General features: G+C 40.9%; 2 protein-coding genes across 2 annotated transcripts in view; both read left to right on the top strand.

Annotated features, from left to right (window-relative positions):
• Positions 1 to 5,158: 5,158 nt before the first annotated feature.
• LOC126407598 (uncharacterized) lies at positions 5,159 to 11,463 on the top strand. The gene is made up of 12 exons (XM_050072639.1): positions 5,159 to 5,254; positions 7,141 to 7,272; positions 7,379 to 7,475; positions 7,855 to 7,874; positions 7,957 to 8,056; positions 8,866 to 8,890; positions 9,014 to 9,101; positions 9,267 to 9,373; positions 9,493 to 9,556; positions 9,718 to 9,793; positions 9,975 to 9,999; positions 10,413 to 11,463. The coding sequence occupies exons 2-12, from the start codon at positions 7,142 to 7,144 to the stop codon at positions 10,436 to 10,438; spliced, it is 759 nt and encodes a 252-aa protein (XP_049928596.1). The 5' UTR covers positions 5,159 to 5,254; position 7,141; the 3' UTR covers positions 10,439 to 11,463.
• A 345-nt stretch (positions 11,464 to 11,808) lies between these two features.
• The window catches only part of LOC126408096 (cyclic nucleotide-gated cation channel beta-1-like), an 18,506-nt gene continuing 13,991 nt past the window's right edge, over positions 11,809 to 16,323 (top strand). Inside the window, exons 1-5 of the mRNA XM_050073466.1 lie at positions 11,809 to 12,113; positions 12,394 to 12,546; positions 12,652 to 12,705; positions 15,064 to 15,116; positions 15,364 to 15,629. Of these exons, the coding sequence (XP_049929423.1) occupies positions 11,809 to 12,113; positions 12,394 to 12,546; positions 12,652 to 12,705; positions 15,064 to 15,116; positions 15,364 to 15,629 (831 nt within the window). The remainder of the gene's footprint in view (positions 12,114 to 12,393; positions 12,547 to 12,651; positions 12,706 to 15,063; positions 15,117 to 15,363; positions 15,630 to 16,323) is intronic.

Genomic DNA, 16,323 nt, shown 5'->3' on the forward strand with positions numbered 1-16,323 from the left:
TAGAGACCACTTACCCAAACAAAGGCACATAGAGTTTTTGCACACAGACACAAGGGCTCCAGCCTCCCCTCCTCCCACCACAGCCACGATAACTGTTCAGACTACACCACTAAAAACACAATCCCAGTGGAGACATATTGATATACGACCGGTGCCAGGGCTTGGATGAAATACAAGAGGGTGGGGATTTATTCACACTTAACGAGAAGAATCGAAAAGTGTTGTGGTATTTTACAAACTCTGTCCATCTCAGCTCGACCTGTGAAGAGTAAAACCATAGCAGCAGTATCTGTCTTTTTGTATCTCTTCTCTTTTTTTTCATGCTAAAGCTAAATAGAGTTGAAGCTAATTAAGTATACAAGGGAGAAGCCTGCAGGCTAGAGAGGAATGGGTCAGGGTCTGGTTTCCATTAAGCCCACATGCTGCTGATTTAGTAGTGTCAGGCATGAGGAGAGGGGGAGAGGGGGGAGTTGGGGAAAATGCAAAAAGAAGGCATAAAAAAATAGTAGTGGGGAGTAAGGGGGAAATAAGAGAGAATGAGATGACGAGGGAAAGAAAGAAAGAAAGAAAGAAAGAAAGTAGGGGAGGCATGGATTGAGGAGGGGAGAGGGAGAGCTCTGCCAGAATTCCCTTTCCACTTTTCTCTGGGAAAGGAGGAGCGAGAGAAAGAGGGAGGAAGGATCTCGGGGAGGGGCAGCGCTGGCGTTGTGCCTCCTGACCTAGATTGGGACACTAAAGTCCACTCCTCCTTTTCAAGTCTTCTTGTTTTTGCTCTGCTTGTTGTCATGAGCTGGAGATGACTTCCTCTGCGACCCCTCCTCCCGAGGGAGGACCCTTCCTCGTCTATCTTCCTCTCCACTTTTCCTTTTGTTTTTCAATTTTCAGTCTTTTGTTCTTCTTTTTTTCTGTCTTTTTTCTGTTTCATTGCTGTGCCTTACCCCTCTTCTGTGCTCCCAGATGTATTAATTTTCTGCTCCACTCTTCTGGAAAGTGAGCTCAAGCATTTAAAAAGTACTTAATGCACAGAAACATCTGCAGAAAGTGTCCACTGAGCCTCCCACTATTTGTCTGTCTGTCTTTACCTTGCTTGTCTCTGTGTAAAGCCACTACTCACATGCTACAATCATTACCCTTCGCTTTAGGTTTGTGCCTTTATTCTGTTTTCATTGTGCCTTTTTTCTGTGAATACTGGGGGGCATTTTTTTTTTTACTATAAATAGCATGAGGGAAAGTTTTTTAAAACATCTTTTTTCCTTTTTTTACTCTACTTATTCTCATTTGTAGTTTTGTAAATTTTGTTTCTGTTCAGGTTTTCTGTAAGAACAGCAGTAGATTATTCCGACGATGTTGATGCATGCAGGGCATGTTCTGTAAGGCCTGTGCACTCATGTGTAGAGTACGTTAAAGGTTTCACAATAAAATTCACAGGTAAAAGCAACACGGGTCGTCTTTGCTGCAGTTTTTGGCTTTGTGTTATTGTAACCATACAAATAACAATGCAAATATCAGGTCCAAGGAGGTCATTCTACTTTTGGCCACAAGAGGGAACCCTTGCCTCTGAAATGTTGAAAACTAAAACTATAATGTTCACAACTTTCAGTGCAACATACACACACAGACAGTGATGATAAACTGAAGTCAAAGCACATACAAAATCACATCACAGTTGCAGTACTGTAAGGTACATTTACTCAATGACATTGGTGCAGTTTACTTTTAATTCTTTTGTTCATACAGTTCATATATTTCACAGAGAAATGCTGTTCCCGCTACATTTACTTACAGCTGTAGTGACTTGTTACTTTGCAGATTGAAGGAATATTTCACGTCCCTATTTGTATGTTAATTACTCCCCTCATGTTACATCAAATATGTTAAGAAAACTTAAATGAATAGATTTTTGATGAATTAAAGCCATGGGGGTTCACGATTTAGATCTGCAAAACTATATTAAAATAAAAACCTCTGATCAGATCTCATTCATCCGGTCGTATGTTTAGTACTGCCCAACACATTAATTTTCACTTACACTGTACAATTTAAAACACTTTGGTCATAAACAGTGTCATGCACAGACGAATAGCGTGCCTGCAGGCATTATACTGCACAAGTTGTGTGAGAGTTTGAAAACAGATGTTTTGATAAAAAAAAAATTTCATGTTAAATGCAGCCTCCATTTACTTAAATTCATCAAGAATTTCTCCCTTTTTGAATTCTTCGTTCATTGTGGAGGCATGTGAGAAAACAAAGCTTTCCTCACTAATTTAACTTAACATGGGGGTAGTAATTGATATACAAGTGGTCATTTAGGGGTTAAGTATTGCTTTAAGACTTGTCATCAAAACCACCTCGACTACTAGTCATCTAATAAAAGTTATATAACAATATAACTCCCTCAAAGTGGCCAAATTTGCATAATAAGAATGTTATGCTTACTTTCTAATCATTGGTCTGTACTGTGTTTTTATGCAGGACTTTTCCTTGTAATAGAGTACTCTGACATTATGGTATCAATACCTTTCCTTAAGTAGAAGATCTGAGTACTCTAAACAGGTTGTAGTGTGTGTGTGTGTGTGTGTGTGTGTGTGTGTGTGTGTGTCTGCACCTCCCTGCATGTCTTCATGTCAGAGGTAATCAGGATTAGCTTCCATCACAGATCATCCACTACAGCTTTGCCTCTGCATCTGCTTTCTCTTTCATCTACTCTCTATTTTTCTTTCTTTATTTCAAACCCAGACACCATATTTTCAATCTCCTCTACGATAAATTAAACATTTAACCAAAAATAAAGTGTGTTCCTGCAATGTTTCCCCAGAGTTAGAGACCATTGTTCAGTCTGCAAACCTTGAGCTTCACTCGCTTCCTCTCCCTCTTCCTTTGCCCAAATTGTCCTTTGTCCTGTAGCCAGATGTTCAATTAGGATTGAGGCCACTATGGTGCTGCCATAGTCCAGCCAGGGGCCAAGGGTCTGTGTCATGGACCTGTTCTCCCAGCTTATCCCCTGCTGAGCTCATAATGGGATCTGCCTGCTTCCTCCTGCCTCATCAGTACCATAAACTGGTCTGTAGTGCCCATTCTCAAACACACCACCAGGCCTCACTGGATGTGGTGAGATCTATCCACCTGTCTGACCTGCTGAATGTTTTTCAACTTGTCTGTGGCTTTCTTATTAGCCACAGACCTACCTGTCTGTCTGTCAAACATATGTCTGTATGTACAGTTTATTATAACTGATGCTAGTACAGGTTGTTTGCTTGGATCCCCATAAACAGCAGCGTATTCTCTCATTGTTTCAGTACTACCCATTACACTAAATGTGCCACTTCCTGTTTACCCATCAGTCAGTTAATGAGGGCACTCTTGGATCCTGGGTAATCACTCCAAGGCATCATGCCATGCATCCCCTTCTCCTCTCCTCTCCTCTCCTCTCCTCTCCTCTCCTCTCCTCTCCTCTATCCATCATTAACTCAGTTCTCCTCCTTCTCTTTTTTCTTCATCTTGTTTTCCACTGTTTGTCTTCCTTTAATCCACCATGCCACCTTCCTCTCTCCATGTTCACTGTCACTGGACACTGGAAGTAAGCTATTCAGATCTTTCTTGTTTTAAGAATACTCTGTTACAAGTAGATGTCCTGCTATAAAAATCCCATTGGAAAATTGGCCCAGACTGGACCAAAAAAAATGCTGGTAACCACTAGTTTAATCAAGAACAATATATTGTATTATAAAGGTATCTTTCAGTATGCTAGCAACGTGGCTCTAGGGATGGCAACATTGGTCCACTAGCCTACTTGGTCCAAACTGAAACATCTTAGCAACTATTGGATACAATTTTGTTGTTTCATTCACTTTAAATGTTGTGCCATCATCCGATAGAAATAATCTTTTACCTGCCCAAATTTATGAGCAGCCTTTTGCCCCAGCCTTTTGGTGGGGTGTTTGGTGCTAACGCTAATTAGCAAATATTAGCATGCTAACCATAGACTGGGATGCTAACACGAACATTAGCATGTTAGCACCGTCATGTTAGCATTAGCATTTAGCTCAAACCGCTACGGCCATAGTATAGCCATGCTAGCCATGGCTGATAAATTCTTACTCATACATTGACGTTAGCCTTGTTTTTGTTAAGTTTGAAAAGTAACTAACTAACATTATATAAAAGAAACGCTAACTAGTTCCGTATAGTTTATAAAGTACAGTACTTCCCTCTAAATATGTAGTAACATTATAGTAAAGTAGAAATTTACAGTAGCTGGAAACTGAACTAGGCTACTCAAGTGAAGTACCTCAAAATTGTATTTAGCCTACAGTGGCTACGTAAGTAATTGCAGCTACTTAATTACTTTCCACCAGAGACGGTTCAGAGAGCTACAATAGACCAACTTTGTTTCCACCTCTGCTGTTAAGCTTCTAAGGCCATACTTGAGATGTGGATGGCTGCATTACACACAAGTAGAAGAAAAGCTTTTTATAGCCATTTCTTATAAAGGTATGGTCTTCATACAGTTGTAGATCCAAGCCAGAAGTACATCACCAGAGCCCTGACCTGAGACAAACTAATAAGCTTTACCTCCCCCTGTCTCCTCCTGACTGTTATTTAGTCAAAAGGTTTATAGCTCATTGCTGGCCTGTCTGCAAGTGCCCCTGCGTCACTTGGGGATAAAACTATAATTAGGATGGGATGGGAGATAAGAGGGAACAGAGATGACAAGGTGTGGGGGATTCTAGCTGCCACATATCCAACAAGTGCATTGTGCATATAGTAAAACAAATTATCTTGTGTTTGAGACAGTATACATCACAAATAGCTCCTTTCTTTGGCAGTGAAGCGGAATGTAACACATTGAATATAAAATTTATAATCCAAATAGCAATGCTACAAATATTTGGCTTGCTCCTTGCAGTATGTCTGAATGGTTGCAGTCTGTAACTGGAGGGAAGAGTTGCACTTTCTATTTCAAATCCCTGCAGTCTGGGGTTATGTGAAGTGGGAGTCACCACTTGATGCTTGTTGCTGTCTTCCTGGTGGTGGGGTGATAACAGTTTATAGGTTACAGGGATGAGGTCCTGGCGATACGTTTCTCTGCCGTTAATCTGCGATGGCTCACGGTCTAGGATTGTGCCCTGACCTTCAGGTGGTGCTGGGTAATCCCGTTAGTCCCAGGCAGCCACTGTGGAAATCCCAGCAGACCTTTGCTGGCTGTGCTGGATCTCTACGCCACCGGCATGCAGAACCACCTGTAGACACACAGGTAAGAAAAACGAGCCTTTGCTATTCTGTACAGAGGTAGGAAAATACATGATTTAACACATAGATTACTTGAGTGGTAAAATGAATACCTGAGTGCTGATTTGAGGCACACATTGTAATGATCTTTGTGTTGATTAAGAGACAGTGGGTGCTGCAGAGATAGTGTTTATATGAGCAGAAATGTTGATGTGATGTGTTTACTTATAGCTTCTGACTTGCTTTTGTAAAACTGTACGGCCAGGTCTTATTTTTCTCTGACTCTGACTCTGACTCTGACTTATGTGAGGACCAAATTACAAACACAATCAGTAGACAAAGAATTATATCATCAAGGTGCCCTCCTCTGATTTATGCTCTTTCGATGACTGAGAATGATCTCATGTGATGAGGACGTATGTCAGGAGTTGATCCAGGCCTTTAAGCAATAAGGAAGGCTTAGTTTGGGGACCAAGCCGCACTTTTTAATCCAATGCTACGAATTAGAGATCAGCCCAGGAAAGAGGCCCCTCTGATCTCTGCTGATTGGGACAGTGTGTCAGGAATCACACACTGGGATCACAACAACAGGTCAAACAGCTCTGTAAAGAAGCCTTGCATGTGGATTTCCTGTGAACAGATTCATCACAGATAACCAAACCCATGGCTAGAAAATGTTGGAACTCTAAGAGCTGTGTAACTTCTTCAAGGCCATCACTTTTTCATTTATGCTAGAGCAATGTCATATCTTGAGTGCACATATAGCTCCAACAGACATGTAAAAAATCTAGTGTAGATGCAAGAATAAAGTGGTGTATCATTAGAGAGAAGACACTGTGACATTTCTGGTTTGCTTTCTAAATTAGTTGTATATGAAATAAGGTGTATGATGGGCAGACAGAAGCATGGATTGCAGGGCACTAAATTATTTGAGGCTTCTCTTCAATATCCTCTTCGCTCAGAACATACAGTAGGTGTGTGTTGTAGACTTCACTTGATGCCCTGGGGAAGTCTGTGGTAATGATAAATGAAACATTTCTTCGACAGCCATCCTGGTTGCCCTTGACCTGTCTGCTTTGGTCAGTTAGCAGGACATCTTGCAGGTTCAGTGGCTCTTTTCCCCGTTGCTGAAGTGGATTATCTCTACAGGTTGATAAACTGTCACAGTGGATAATGCACACAATTTGAGATTAAGTCAGACAAGTGGCACTCCTGCTGGCTCTGTCAATCTCCATCTTGAATCAGTGCGCTGGGCCAGTTCAATTTTCCTCCTCATGTAAATTTGTGACTGATTTCACCCTCTCCGCCTAATTTAACCCTCTGTCACCCGTGGAGCCTGTTAGTAAAGCAGCTTATGGTGCACTACTCCCTGTGTTAACCTCTGCCTCTTCACCTTTTAGTCCTGTCTGAATTTTGATTCAGGTTCTTGATCTCTGTCTCTTCTCTGGGTTAATTTGCAGATTGGAAAGGCCAGTCTACACTGCACCTTTCAAACTAATTTTTTCATTTATAGAAGATCCCAATTTTTCCCTGACTAATGTATAACCAAATATCTTCTAATTCATATTCCAGGCACCATATAACATTGTAAAAGTTTCTGATGAGAAACTAAAGACAGCTTTATGATTCATGTGAAAAAAATGGTCAAGACTTTAGAGAGAGAAATTTCAGAATGGGCCGAAAATGTTCCCCAGCATAAAAGCAAAGAAGAGGCAGGTGAACGTCCTTCATCATCATCAGACCTCATTAGCTCCGGTGAAGAGCTCTCTGTTTGACAGATTAAGTGGCTGCTTTAATAAAGGCATTATTAAAGAGTTATTATGAATTATCATTATCAGCAGCATTATCATTAATGTTTGATGAAGGGCTTTTGAGGGGCTGACTCTGTGTGTCTGTGTGTGTGTTCAACAGGATGTTTAACTGGGTGGTGAAAGTGGTCCCCCAACTCCCTGAAGCTCCTGGGACAGATGACGCTGCTAAGACCTCTGCTCAACCCACAGGGAAGAGTTCACAGAAAAACACAGACGAGAATTCAGAGGACAGGTAGACCTCTCTGTCTGCTAGTTAATCTAGATGTCAAGTGTGTGTGTGTGTGTGTGTGTGTGTGTGTGTGTGTAAACATACTGACATCTTAGCACCTCCTTCACAGCCAGGCCCAAACTGGAGTTTTAGGCTGGCTGTCTAATGGGTTTGTCAGCGCCCTGCCTCAACCTTCTGGCTCCCCTCGACTCGGCTCTGATTCCAGGGTGAGTATGTAGATGTTTACGTATAGATAGCCCACTCAGACTGACATCAGGTTTTCTACTTATTGTTTTATGAGAACTTAATCTATGTTTGTTAGTTAAGGGTCAGACTGAAAAACTGATGGGACAAAATGGCCAATATTTGGCTTTTATCAAATGCCAGATGTCAGCCCGACATGTCCTTCTTAAACACTTCTCCTTCAAAGTGAAGTAGACACCTTACGCAAAGGTGATCATGTTTTGATAAAACTACAATATGGAGCACACAGACTCACCTAATGTGGGATACAGCAACATTTATTCAGTTGTCTGCACATAACACAAAAGTCTATTTTGGCATGTGCCCTCTCACTTCTCTGTTTCTTTCTTTACCATCCACCAGCCAGGAGAAGATGGAGAAAGGTGCAGTATGATCAGATCAGAGTTAATTTTTTATTGCTAAATACATTGTTCAAAAGTTAATTCAATTAATATTCCCTCCCAGGTCTAAAGTGATGGGCTGGGTCGCTCAGGGTCTGACCAAGGTGTTGCCTCAGCCTGACGAGAAGTACAAAGAGACTAACAACGAGGAAGAACACACTGAGGTGACAACACAACAACATCTTAACTACATCCATACTGGTACAGAATTAGTGCCTTAAAATATTCCTATGATGCTGAAACATTGAGGAGCAACAACTCTAATAAGTAATTCAGCCAACCAACATCAAGGAAATCTACGTCTTTGAACTGAGCGACACTTGACTCAAACAACTTAATACTGTCCCACAGGCTTATGAGACTAATCATGTGTAAGGATTAGGCTTATAAAGGAATCTACAGGGGGTTGAGCCAGATTAAACCCCTCTTCATTAACTTCACTGCCTTAAAACAGGTCTGTTCATGTGACAACCTTCTTACCTGGAGGTCTCACTGCTGCACTGATAAACATCTAGACAACTCCTCACAACAAATTAGATAAAATGTTTGTAATATTCTGTGATTTCTGCAGGAAACACATGATCCAGACATTTTTATGTCATAGAGCCAAAAGGTATATATTGAAATATTTAAATTAAAGATAAATCTGGTAGAAAAATAATGGATTTCAACTCCATGGCAGAGCTTTTAGTCCACGTGCTGCGCTGTGGGTACGGACATAAAAGGGGCCCATGTGGTACATAAGGTTTATTGCTCTACTGAGCACCATTGTAGCCCACCCCAGGGGCTTGTATGGGGAGATACACGTGGCTTATTCTGTCTGTACAATCAGATAACAGACCACCATTAACCTCTGTGGCACTCACACTGATCATTATCTTAATTATTTATTTATTCATAATAAAAAACCCTAATGTGCTTTAAGAATAATGTAAGAAAATCGGGTTGACTATTTTTATCCCTTTTTTCCTAGGTCTATGAAGTAGCAACAATGCCAGGTATGTCTCTTGATTATTTGTCTATAAGTTTTTCCTTTTTAAACAAAAGTGAATTAATGATCAAATATCGTTAATCCTGTCCGCTGAGCTGATCTCTGCTGTCTGATCTGTCTGTCTGTCCAGATTTTGATCCCCTCCCACACATCCCTGTGGTGGAAATCTTGTCAGAGGATGAGGAGGAGGTAGAGCAAGCCACTCAGTTTCCTCCCAAGTGAGTGTAAACCACCTCTTACTACACATTCACAGCGAGTGAAGCTGAACTTTTACCCACCAACAGCATCTGACATTTCCAAACTATATCAAGGACACACACACACACACAGTTTTAAGAGCTATAAACATGTGAGGAGCTGACATTTCTCTTTGTCTGCTGCAGCATGGTGAATTGGATAAAGCAGATTGTCCCTCAGCCAGTGATACTGCCCCCTGGTGCCGTACCTACAGAACCATCAAACAAGTCCAACCGCTCTTCCCTGGATAAAAGTAACTACACAATCTTTCTCCCTCTCTAACACACATACACAATAAAGTACATTTCTCCCAGTGCACACCACTGGGCATGTGTATTGTCCACTGAACTTCATGTCGTCCTCCGTCTCTAGTTTTTTCTCCACCACCTGAATCTCTCAGTGGAATCTCACTGGATACTGACAGCAAGGCCTCCGGGTATGGTTCAGTCTACCACTGAACTTTCTAAATCCCTCTCTTTCTACAAGACAATATAAAAGCTAAAATTACACTTCAATGCAAACAGTAAAATGTATAATGTGTGTGTAAAGTGTCTAACAACACTTACACTAACTGTTAATGTGTTTATCTCCCGACAGTGTGGTTGGCTGGTTCGTGTCAGGTCTGGGTCTGAAGTTGCCTCAGCCTGTCGTTCCACCTAAAGATGAAACTGAGGTGACTTTAGAGAATAAATAAATCTGTCTTTCTTCCTTCTTGTCTTCTCGTCTTTCACCTCATGAACCTTTTCTTACCACCTTTCTTTTCTGCCATGTATTGTCACTCTATTATTTCTAGATCTGATAGCAATTCAACTTGTGCAATTTCTTTTTTCCAATGCAATGTTTTTTTCCCTCAGAATGCAGCTCAAGTTCTACAGAAAGGTGGGTTTAAGTTTTATTCACTTAATTATACTTTCCTGTAATCATAGAAAACCATTTGCTTGCCATGTTGTTGCCAGTATCACTGTTCCCCAATGCCACAATTCACAGTTCAATCAAGTGGATCTATATCACATAGTGTTTCTTTAGTCACTGGAGGTTGATGCCTACAGCTAGCAGAAAACATCTCTTTAATAACATGGGGTGCTTTTTATTCAAGTCATTATTTCACTGGTGAAATACACCACTCATTTCTCCCTTTGAGTAACTCCTGGGGATCTGTGTAATATTTGGAAAGTATCGTAAATGTGTTTTCTGTTGAAGCACCCTCTTGTTTTTCCCCCCATAGTTTTTGAAGAGGTGTTTTGGTCGGACGGTCGGAGCCTAACTCAGTGCCTCTTCTCCATCTGTTTCAGGGGGGAAGGCGCTGCGAGCCCCTTAAACAGCAGGAGGAGACAACTGGGGGACGCTCTGATTCCCACACACACAGACAGACAGATACCAATAGACATATTGTACTGTTGGGCAAGCTACAGGTGCTGTGCAGCATGCAGCTCAGTACAGAAACTAGGCAGCTGTAAAATACTACAAGAATATAAAGATATATTCAACTCACCTTACTGTACTCAATACAGTTTTATATGAATGTATTCTTAAAGTGTATGCACTAAGACATAACTAAAATATGTACTGTATATTCTATAGCTACTTAGATGAGTTTTTGTCTTCTGTGTTTGTAATGTGAATTTTGCACATCGTGTGTTTCACACAGAAACATTTAGTAAATGCCATTTATCTGAAACAACTGTAGGTTTCATTCACAAAAGATTGCAGATTGAACATTTTGATGTTTCCTTACCGTGCTTTAACTTATGGCAATGCACACTTTATATTCATGATGCCATTTTCATATCCAGGAAAAGAGCAATAGGTGATAAAAATCACGATATGCTTGTCATTAATTTAAATGCAAAAGCATTTCTGTTTAGAAGAATTTCAGCTTGAGATGTCTAATCTTCCTTTCACAATTCACAAAATCTGGAAATAATAATTAAATGGCAGCTATGTTCATTTATGATTGTGTTATTTGTGGACAAAGTTCAAACTATATCTGTATTTATACTTTATATTTAGAGGAAATTGTAACAACTGGTTATTTCACTCCATAAGAATCTGGTAATTATTGAGTTCAGTTTTGGTCCTGATACATTTCATTTCCACAGGTTTAATTGAAGTTGCACAACACAAATGTAAGCGTAGGTCTATTTTGATCCACTTGATAGATTACTCCGGCCTTGAACTGTGAACTGTGGCCTGGGGAAGTGATGTTATATTGTTTCAGAAGGTTTGACTTGATTTCAAAGAACCATACTCGCTCTTATTGAAAATATGTTGACTATTATACAAAGACGGTGGTAGAGTACATGCTGCAGTTACATGCTGTAATGTAAGGATATTACGGGAGTAATAAAGATTCAGTGGAATTATTTATGTGGTGGTCTTATTAATAACATCTTCCATTATGTCCATACATTCATGCACAGGTGATAGAGCGTGTAGACACTTGAGTAAACCTGTATACCTGTAGTGTAAATAGTCCTGCCCGAAACCCTGTATAGTATGTACTGTATATATATTCATTCTGACGTAAGATCAAATCCAACTTGTATTGTGTGTACACTGTTTTCATGTATCCAAACCCAAAACCAACTCCATCACCAACATGTCCACTCTCAACCACGTGTCTTCTCACACACAAGTCTTACACATGCCTGTCACCCTCTCATAGCTTCATTCAAACTCAAACCTGACATGGTACTAGAAGACGTGGACTCAGACAACGAAAGCCAGCAGAAACAACTGCAGTCCAAAGCTGTAGCACCATCCACATCACTGACCCCACCATCACCGACAGTCAGCCAAAAGCAGGAACTGACGCAGCAGGCGCAGTCCAATGCAATGGAAACTCAGACATGTGCCAGCCCAGAGCCAGAGCCGTCACAGAGTGGGACAAAAAGTCTAGAAGATGCTGAGACTCAGACGGGCCGCTGGACGCCATTCATTGAAAACATCAAGAAGGAGGCGGAAGGTGTGGCTTTGGCTACCATGGAGGAACGGTAAGAGAGGACAGAGAGAACAGAAGACTGGAGGTGGTCAGAGCTGCAGTCAGATGTAAATGCCCCTTTGTTATGTAGATGAAGACCTACAGCTCCACACAGTGATAGAAACCGTGCTAAGGCTAAATGAACTTGGTTTGGTGTTAAGTCTGATGTGGAATCTAAAGTTCCTGCAATAAGAAAGACAATTCGTGTCATATCCAAAATTTCTTTTACCATATACTACTACTACCATTTACCACACAGCACGATCACATCAGTGTTTCCCGTCACTCTTTAGTCTGCTGCAGGAGCGCATGGAGATGGCCCGTATGGCTGAAGAGGTGGCCAGGCAGACAGCTGAGATGGCCATTAGACAGATGGCCAGTGAGGGACAGTCCATCAAACTCTCACTGGGGAGTCAAGAACTCCTGGATGAGGAGCCTGAAATCGAGTAAGAACTTGTGCTCAATTAGTGTTTGTATTTCTGTATTTGTGCATTTTGGCAATGGGAGCATCCTTGTGACGTGCTGTGACACTTACTGTTCACTGCGACCAGGCTGCCAGTGCCACAGGAAGAGGAGAGCGAAGTGGACCAAAATAATTTCACAGGGTAAGAATGCAAACATGGAGGCTGTAGTCCTTATAGAACCTTAAACTTATATAGTCTTTAACTTCGATTGTGTCATACTGCTCTTATGTTGTGCCTATTAGATTGCACTTATAAGGGTGTTTATATCAATGGTATTTTAGAAACAGAGCGCTAAACTCACACACTATACTGAGGAAATTTCCACCTCTTGTCAGTGTCTTCAGCAGCCTGTTGACCGGATGAAGATATAGCAGAAATTCAATGTTGGAAGACAGGGGCGTAGCACCAGATTCTGGGCCTTATGCATCCCCCCATACTCCCTGGCATTTATCTCTGGGTCCATGTCACTCTTGTTTTTTCAAAAAATGCTTTCTTTCTCTTTCTCTTTTGGAACCCAGATTTCCCTTTCTTGAGTAAAGACATGGCAGCGTACGTTGATATTTGAACAGCATGACTTTTTAGAGAGGAATCTTAGTGCAGGGGCGGACTAAACCATTTTGCGCTTTAAAAGGGTGAGAGCGGCCTCATAGCTTCAGATATTTCATTTTTTTTTATAGAAAGTTCAGCCTTTCAACAGATTATTCCGCCAGTTTTAATTTAGCTGTGGCACTAATTACTGCCACATAAAAAATGCAGACAAACTTTTCATTCCAGGCTTTTCGAGGTCCTCCCTCCCACTGGGGCCCTGGGTAATCAGTCCCACTTTTGCCCACACTATGATGCCCCTGTCTGTAACAAGATGGTGTTTTCTTTGTTAAATCTGAACATGCAAAGTAATCAGATTTAACTCAATCAGATTACAGTGGTGAAGTAAAAAGTACAATACTCTGAAATGTTGTGGAATAGAATAGGCTGTAAAGTAGCATGACATTGAGAAATGTAAGAAGCTCTAAGTGGAAGTGCCAATACCTGAAATTATATTAAGGTACTTATGTACAGTTATGGTCACTTTCCACCACTGTAGACCCCAGTATGCCCAGTATGCCCAGTTCCACTGCCAGTCATATGAATTCAGTTCCCAGTCTCATGCTGATCCAGCACAGTGGTTTCATTTGGCTGTCAGGTCCTAAATCCCGTGGGTTCTCGTTATGTGATCTTCGCCGCGCGCTGCCTCAGCATCACACTCACCATGCCATAGCAACCACAGCTTCCCCTGGCAACAGCCGACCTCCTACCCCCCACACGCGCCCTCCCCTCTCAACGGTTCCCCCGGTAACAGCGCGCACCTGCTGCTGCTGCTGCTGCTGTTTCACGTCTGGAGACGCAGGGAAAATGATGGACGGAGATGTTATGGAACATTTTCACGGTTGTTTTTCTAAAATTTCTAAAATCTCCTGATCTGGTTTAAACGAGCCTGCAGCCGAGCTCGTGTTACTTGTCGTGACTGGATGCTCGTGGGCATTTTCTGTCGGGACTATTAACGATTAATGCACGTGAACATTGACAGAGAAAGTGAGTATCTTCTGGTAACATCCTTATTACGCAGTGGACTAATATATGTTATGAAATGAATGCGTTTGACCTCAAATTTAACCCTTACTTTGTTACTGTCTGGATGTAAACAGATAAATCGCGTTATAAGCGTGTCTGTTAGCAACAGGTAGTCAACAAGTTAGTCGTTTTATGCTAACAACTAGCTAACACTGAGTAAAGTTAATGCTTCTACATTTGTCAGTATTAAGTGAAAAGTGTGACAGTCTGTAACCTGGGTTTTGTGTTTCCATGTCTTTCGTTGGTACTTCAGTAAAGAATAAAGAACCATCATATAGCCTAATCATCATAAGTGCTTTAAAATAAAGAGTCATTGTTACCACATCTATGGCTGAGGCATTAATAATTCAACATGTCACATGCTATCTAAATGTGTGGAAACATACATGTGTGCTCCATACTGCAAAAACGTAGTGCTAAAAATAAAGAAAATCTGATATGAATAATTTTCATGTTATGTCCTTATTGCATAGCCATTATCATCTGTATAACGTGACCCACATCCAGTTTTCGTGTTTACACTCAAACCACTTAAATGTGTTTTCAACCTGTCCAAATACAGTCAAATATTTTCAGAGGGTGCAAACAAGGTTGGATGAGTCCAAGCAATAGACTCTAATTAGTCATGTCTCATTACTTTGGAAAATGACTGTCTGTGTTTGTAAATGTTTACTTTCCAAAATAGCTTGAAGTGTATAAATTATGTATAAGTGTAGCTTTTCGCTAGAATTACCAACATTTTTATCCCAACTGCGGTACTCTTTATATAAGCAACCGTCATTTAATGGACCGAGTTGCGCTGACCCAACTGAGTGGGCTCAGTGTGGGGTCCCTCAATGCCGGACAGCCTTATACATAAATTGTTTTGTTCCCTGTCTTGTTCTGCAGAAAAGAACAGAGCGCTGCTGAGGAGACTGAGGAACCTATCACCACAGAACCAGGTAGAGATTAGGACAGAGAGCAGACGCCCACCATTGCACACTGTCGCAGTCTTTTTTATTTCTTTTGGATTTAGAGCATTGTTCACTTGAACAAGATTGCAGATAAGATTGTTGTTGAAAAGAATCACACAATCAAAGTAAATAGATGTTATACACGAATGTATATTAATGATATCTGCATCATCAACATTGTTGTGTATTCTAATATGTGAATATCATGAAATCTTCAATTTAAAAAAAAATCTAGAGCCAAAGGAGGAAGCAGAACCACAGCGGACCTCCCCCTCGCCACCTCCAAGTCCTGAACCAGTTAAGACCTCTGAGCCGGAGCCTGAGGCCGAGCCCGAGCAGGAGCCCGAGCCTGAGCCCGAGCAGGAGCCTGAATCAGAAACAGAAGCAGAACCAGCGGCAAAGACTGAGGAAGCCAACTCAGAAGCTGAGCCTGTGACTCAGCAGCCGCAGAAAGCACAGGAAGACAGTCAAAGCACCAAAGCTGAAAAAGCTGGTGAAAAGGTAATGTCAGTCGGTTGAATATGCACAGTTATCAATATTTCAACTTGTGACTTATGTGACTGTAATACCCATGATTTAATTAATCTGACTTCCTGCATGGCCTGAACTTATTTAGGAATATCATTGTCATGTATAAATTACTTTTATATTTTTATAGCATTTTTTATTTCTCCCCACTCGCCCTATCTTTGTTTCCTTTCCTTCCCTATCCTTTTCTTATATGTCTTACTTCAAAAACAACTTTGAATCAGAAGAACTCAAAGCAGAATTTTCATTACAGTTCTAATGAGAAATCAGACATATTAAAGGCTGGTCTGGTAAATTTTTTTGGTTTTGGTGAATTTCCCTTCACCAATTTGTGCCTTTTCTGCATCAATTCATGAGGGAAAATTCATGAGAAATAAATAGAGAATGAGAATTCATGAGCATTCAGAAATAAATAATTAGCAAAATATTTAAATCATGCATATGTTTGTTTGTTAATGTTTGTTATGTAGTGTAATGTACCTGTGTAGTCTGTAGTGTAATGTACCTGTTAGTCTTATGCTTTAGTATCAGTTGACCTTTAAAAATACATGTCCAGGCAGTATACTCCGCTTGAGCATAACCAGTCACACCATGGTTTATTGTTTCATGTATCCACATAATGTGCACACACACACACACACACACACACACACACACACACACACAC

The sequence above is a fragment of the Epinephelus moara genome, chromosome 20 (genome assembly GCF_006386435.1).
Source record: "Epinephelus moara isolate mb chromosome 20, YSFRI_EMoa_1.0, whole genome shotgun sequence".
Taxonomy (NCBI): Eukaryota; Metazoa; Chordata; class Actinopteri; order Perciformes; family Serranidae; genus Epinephelus; species Epinephelus moara.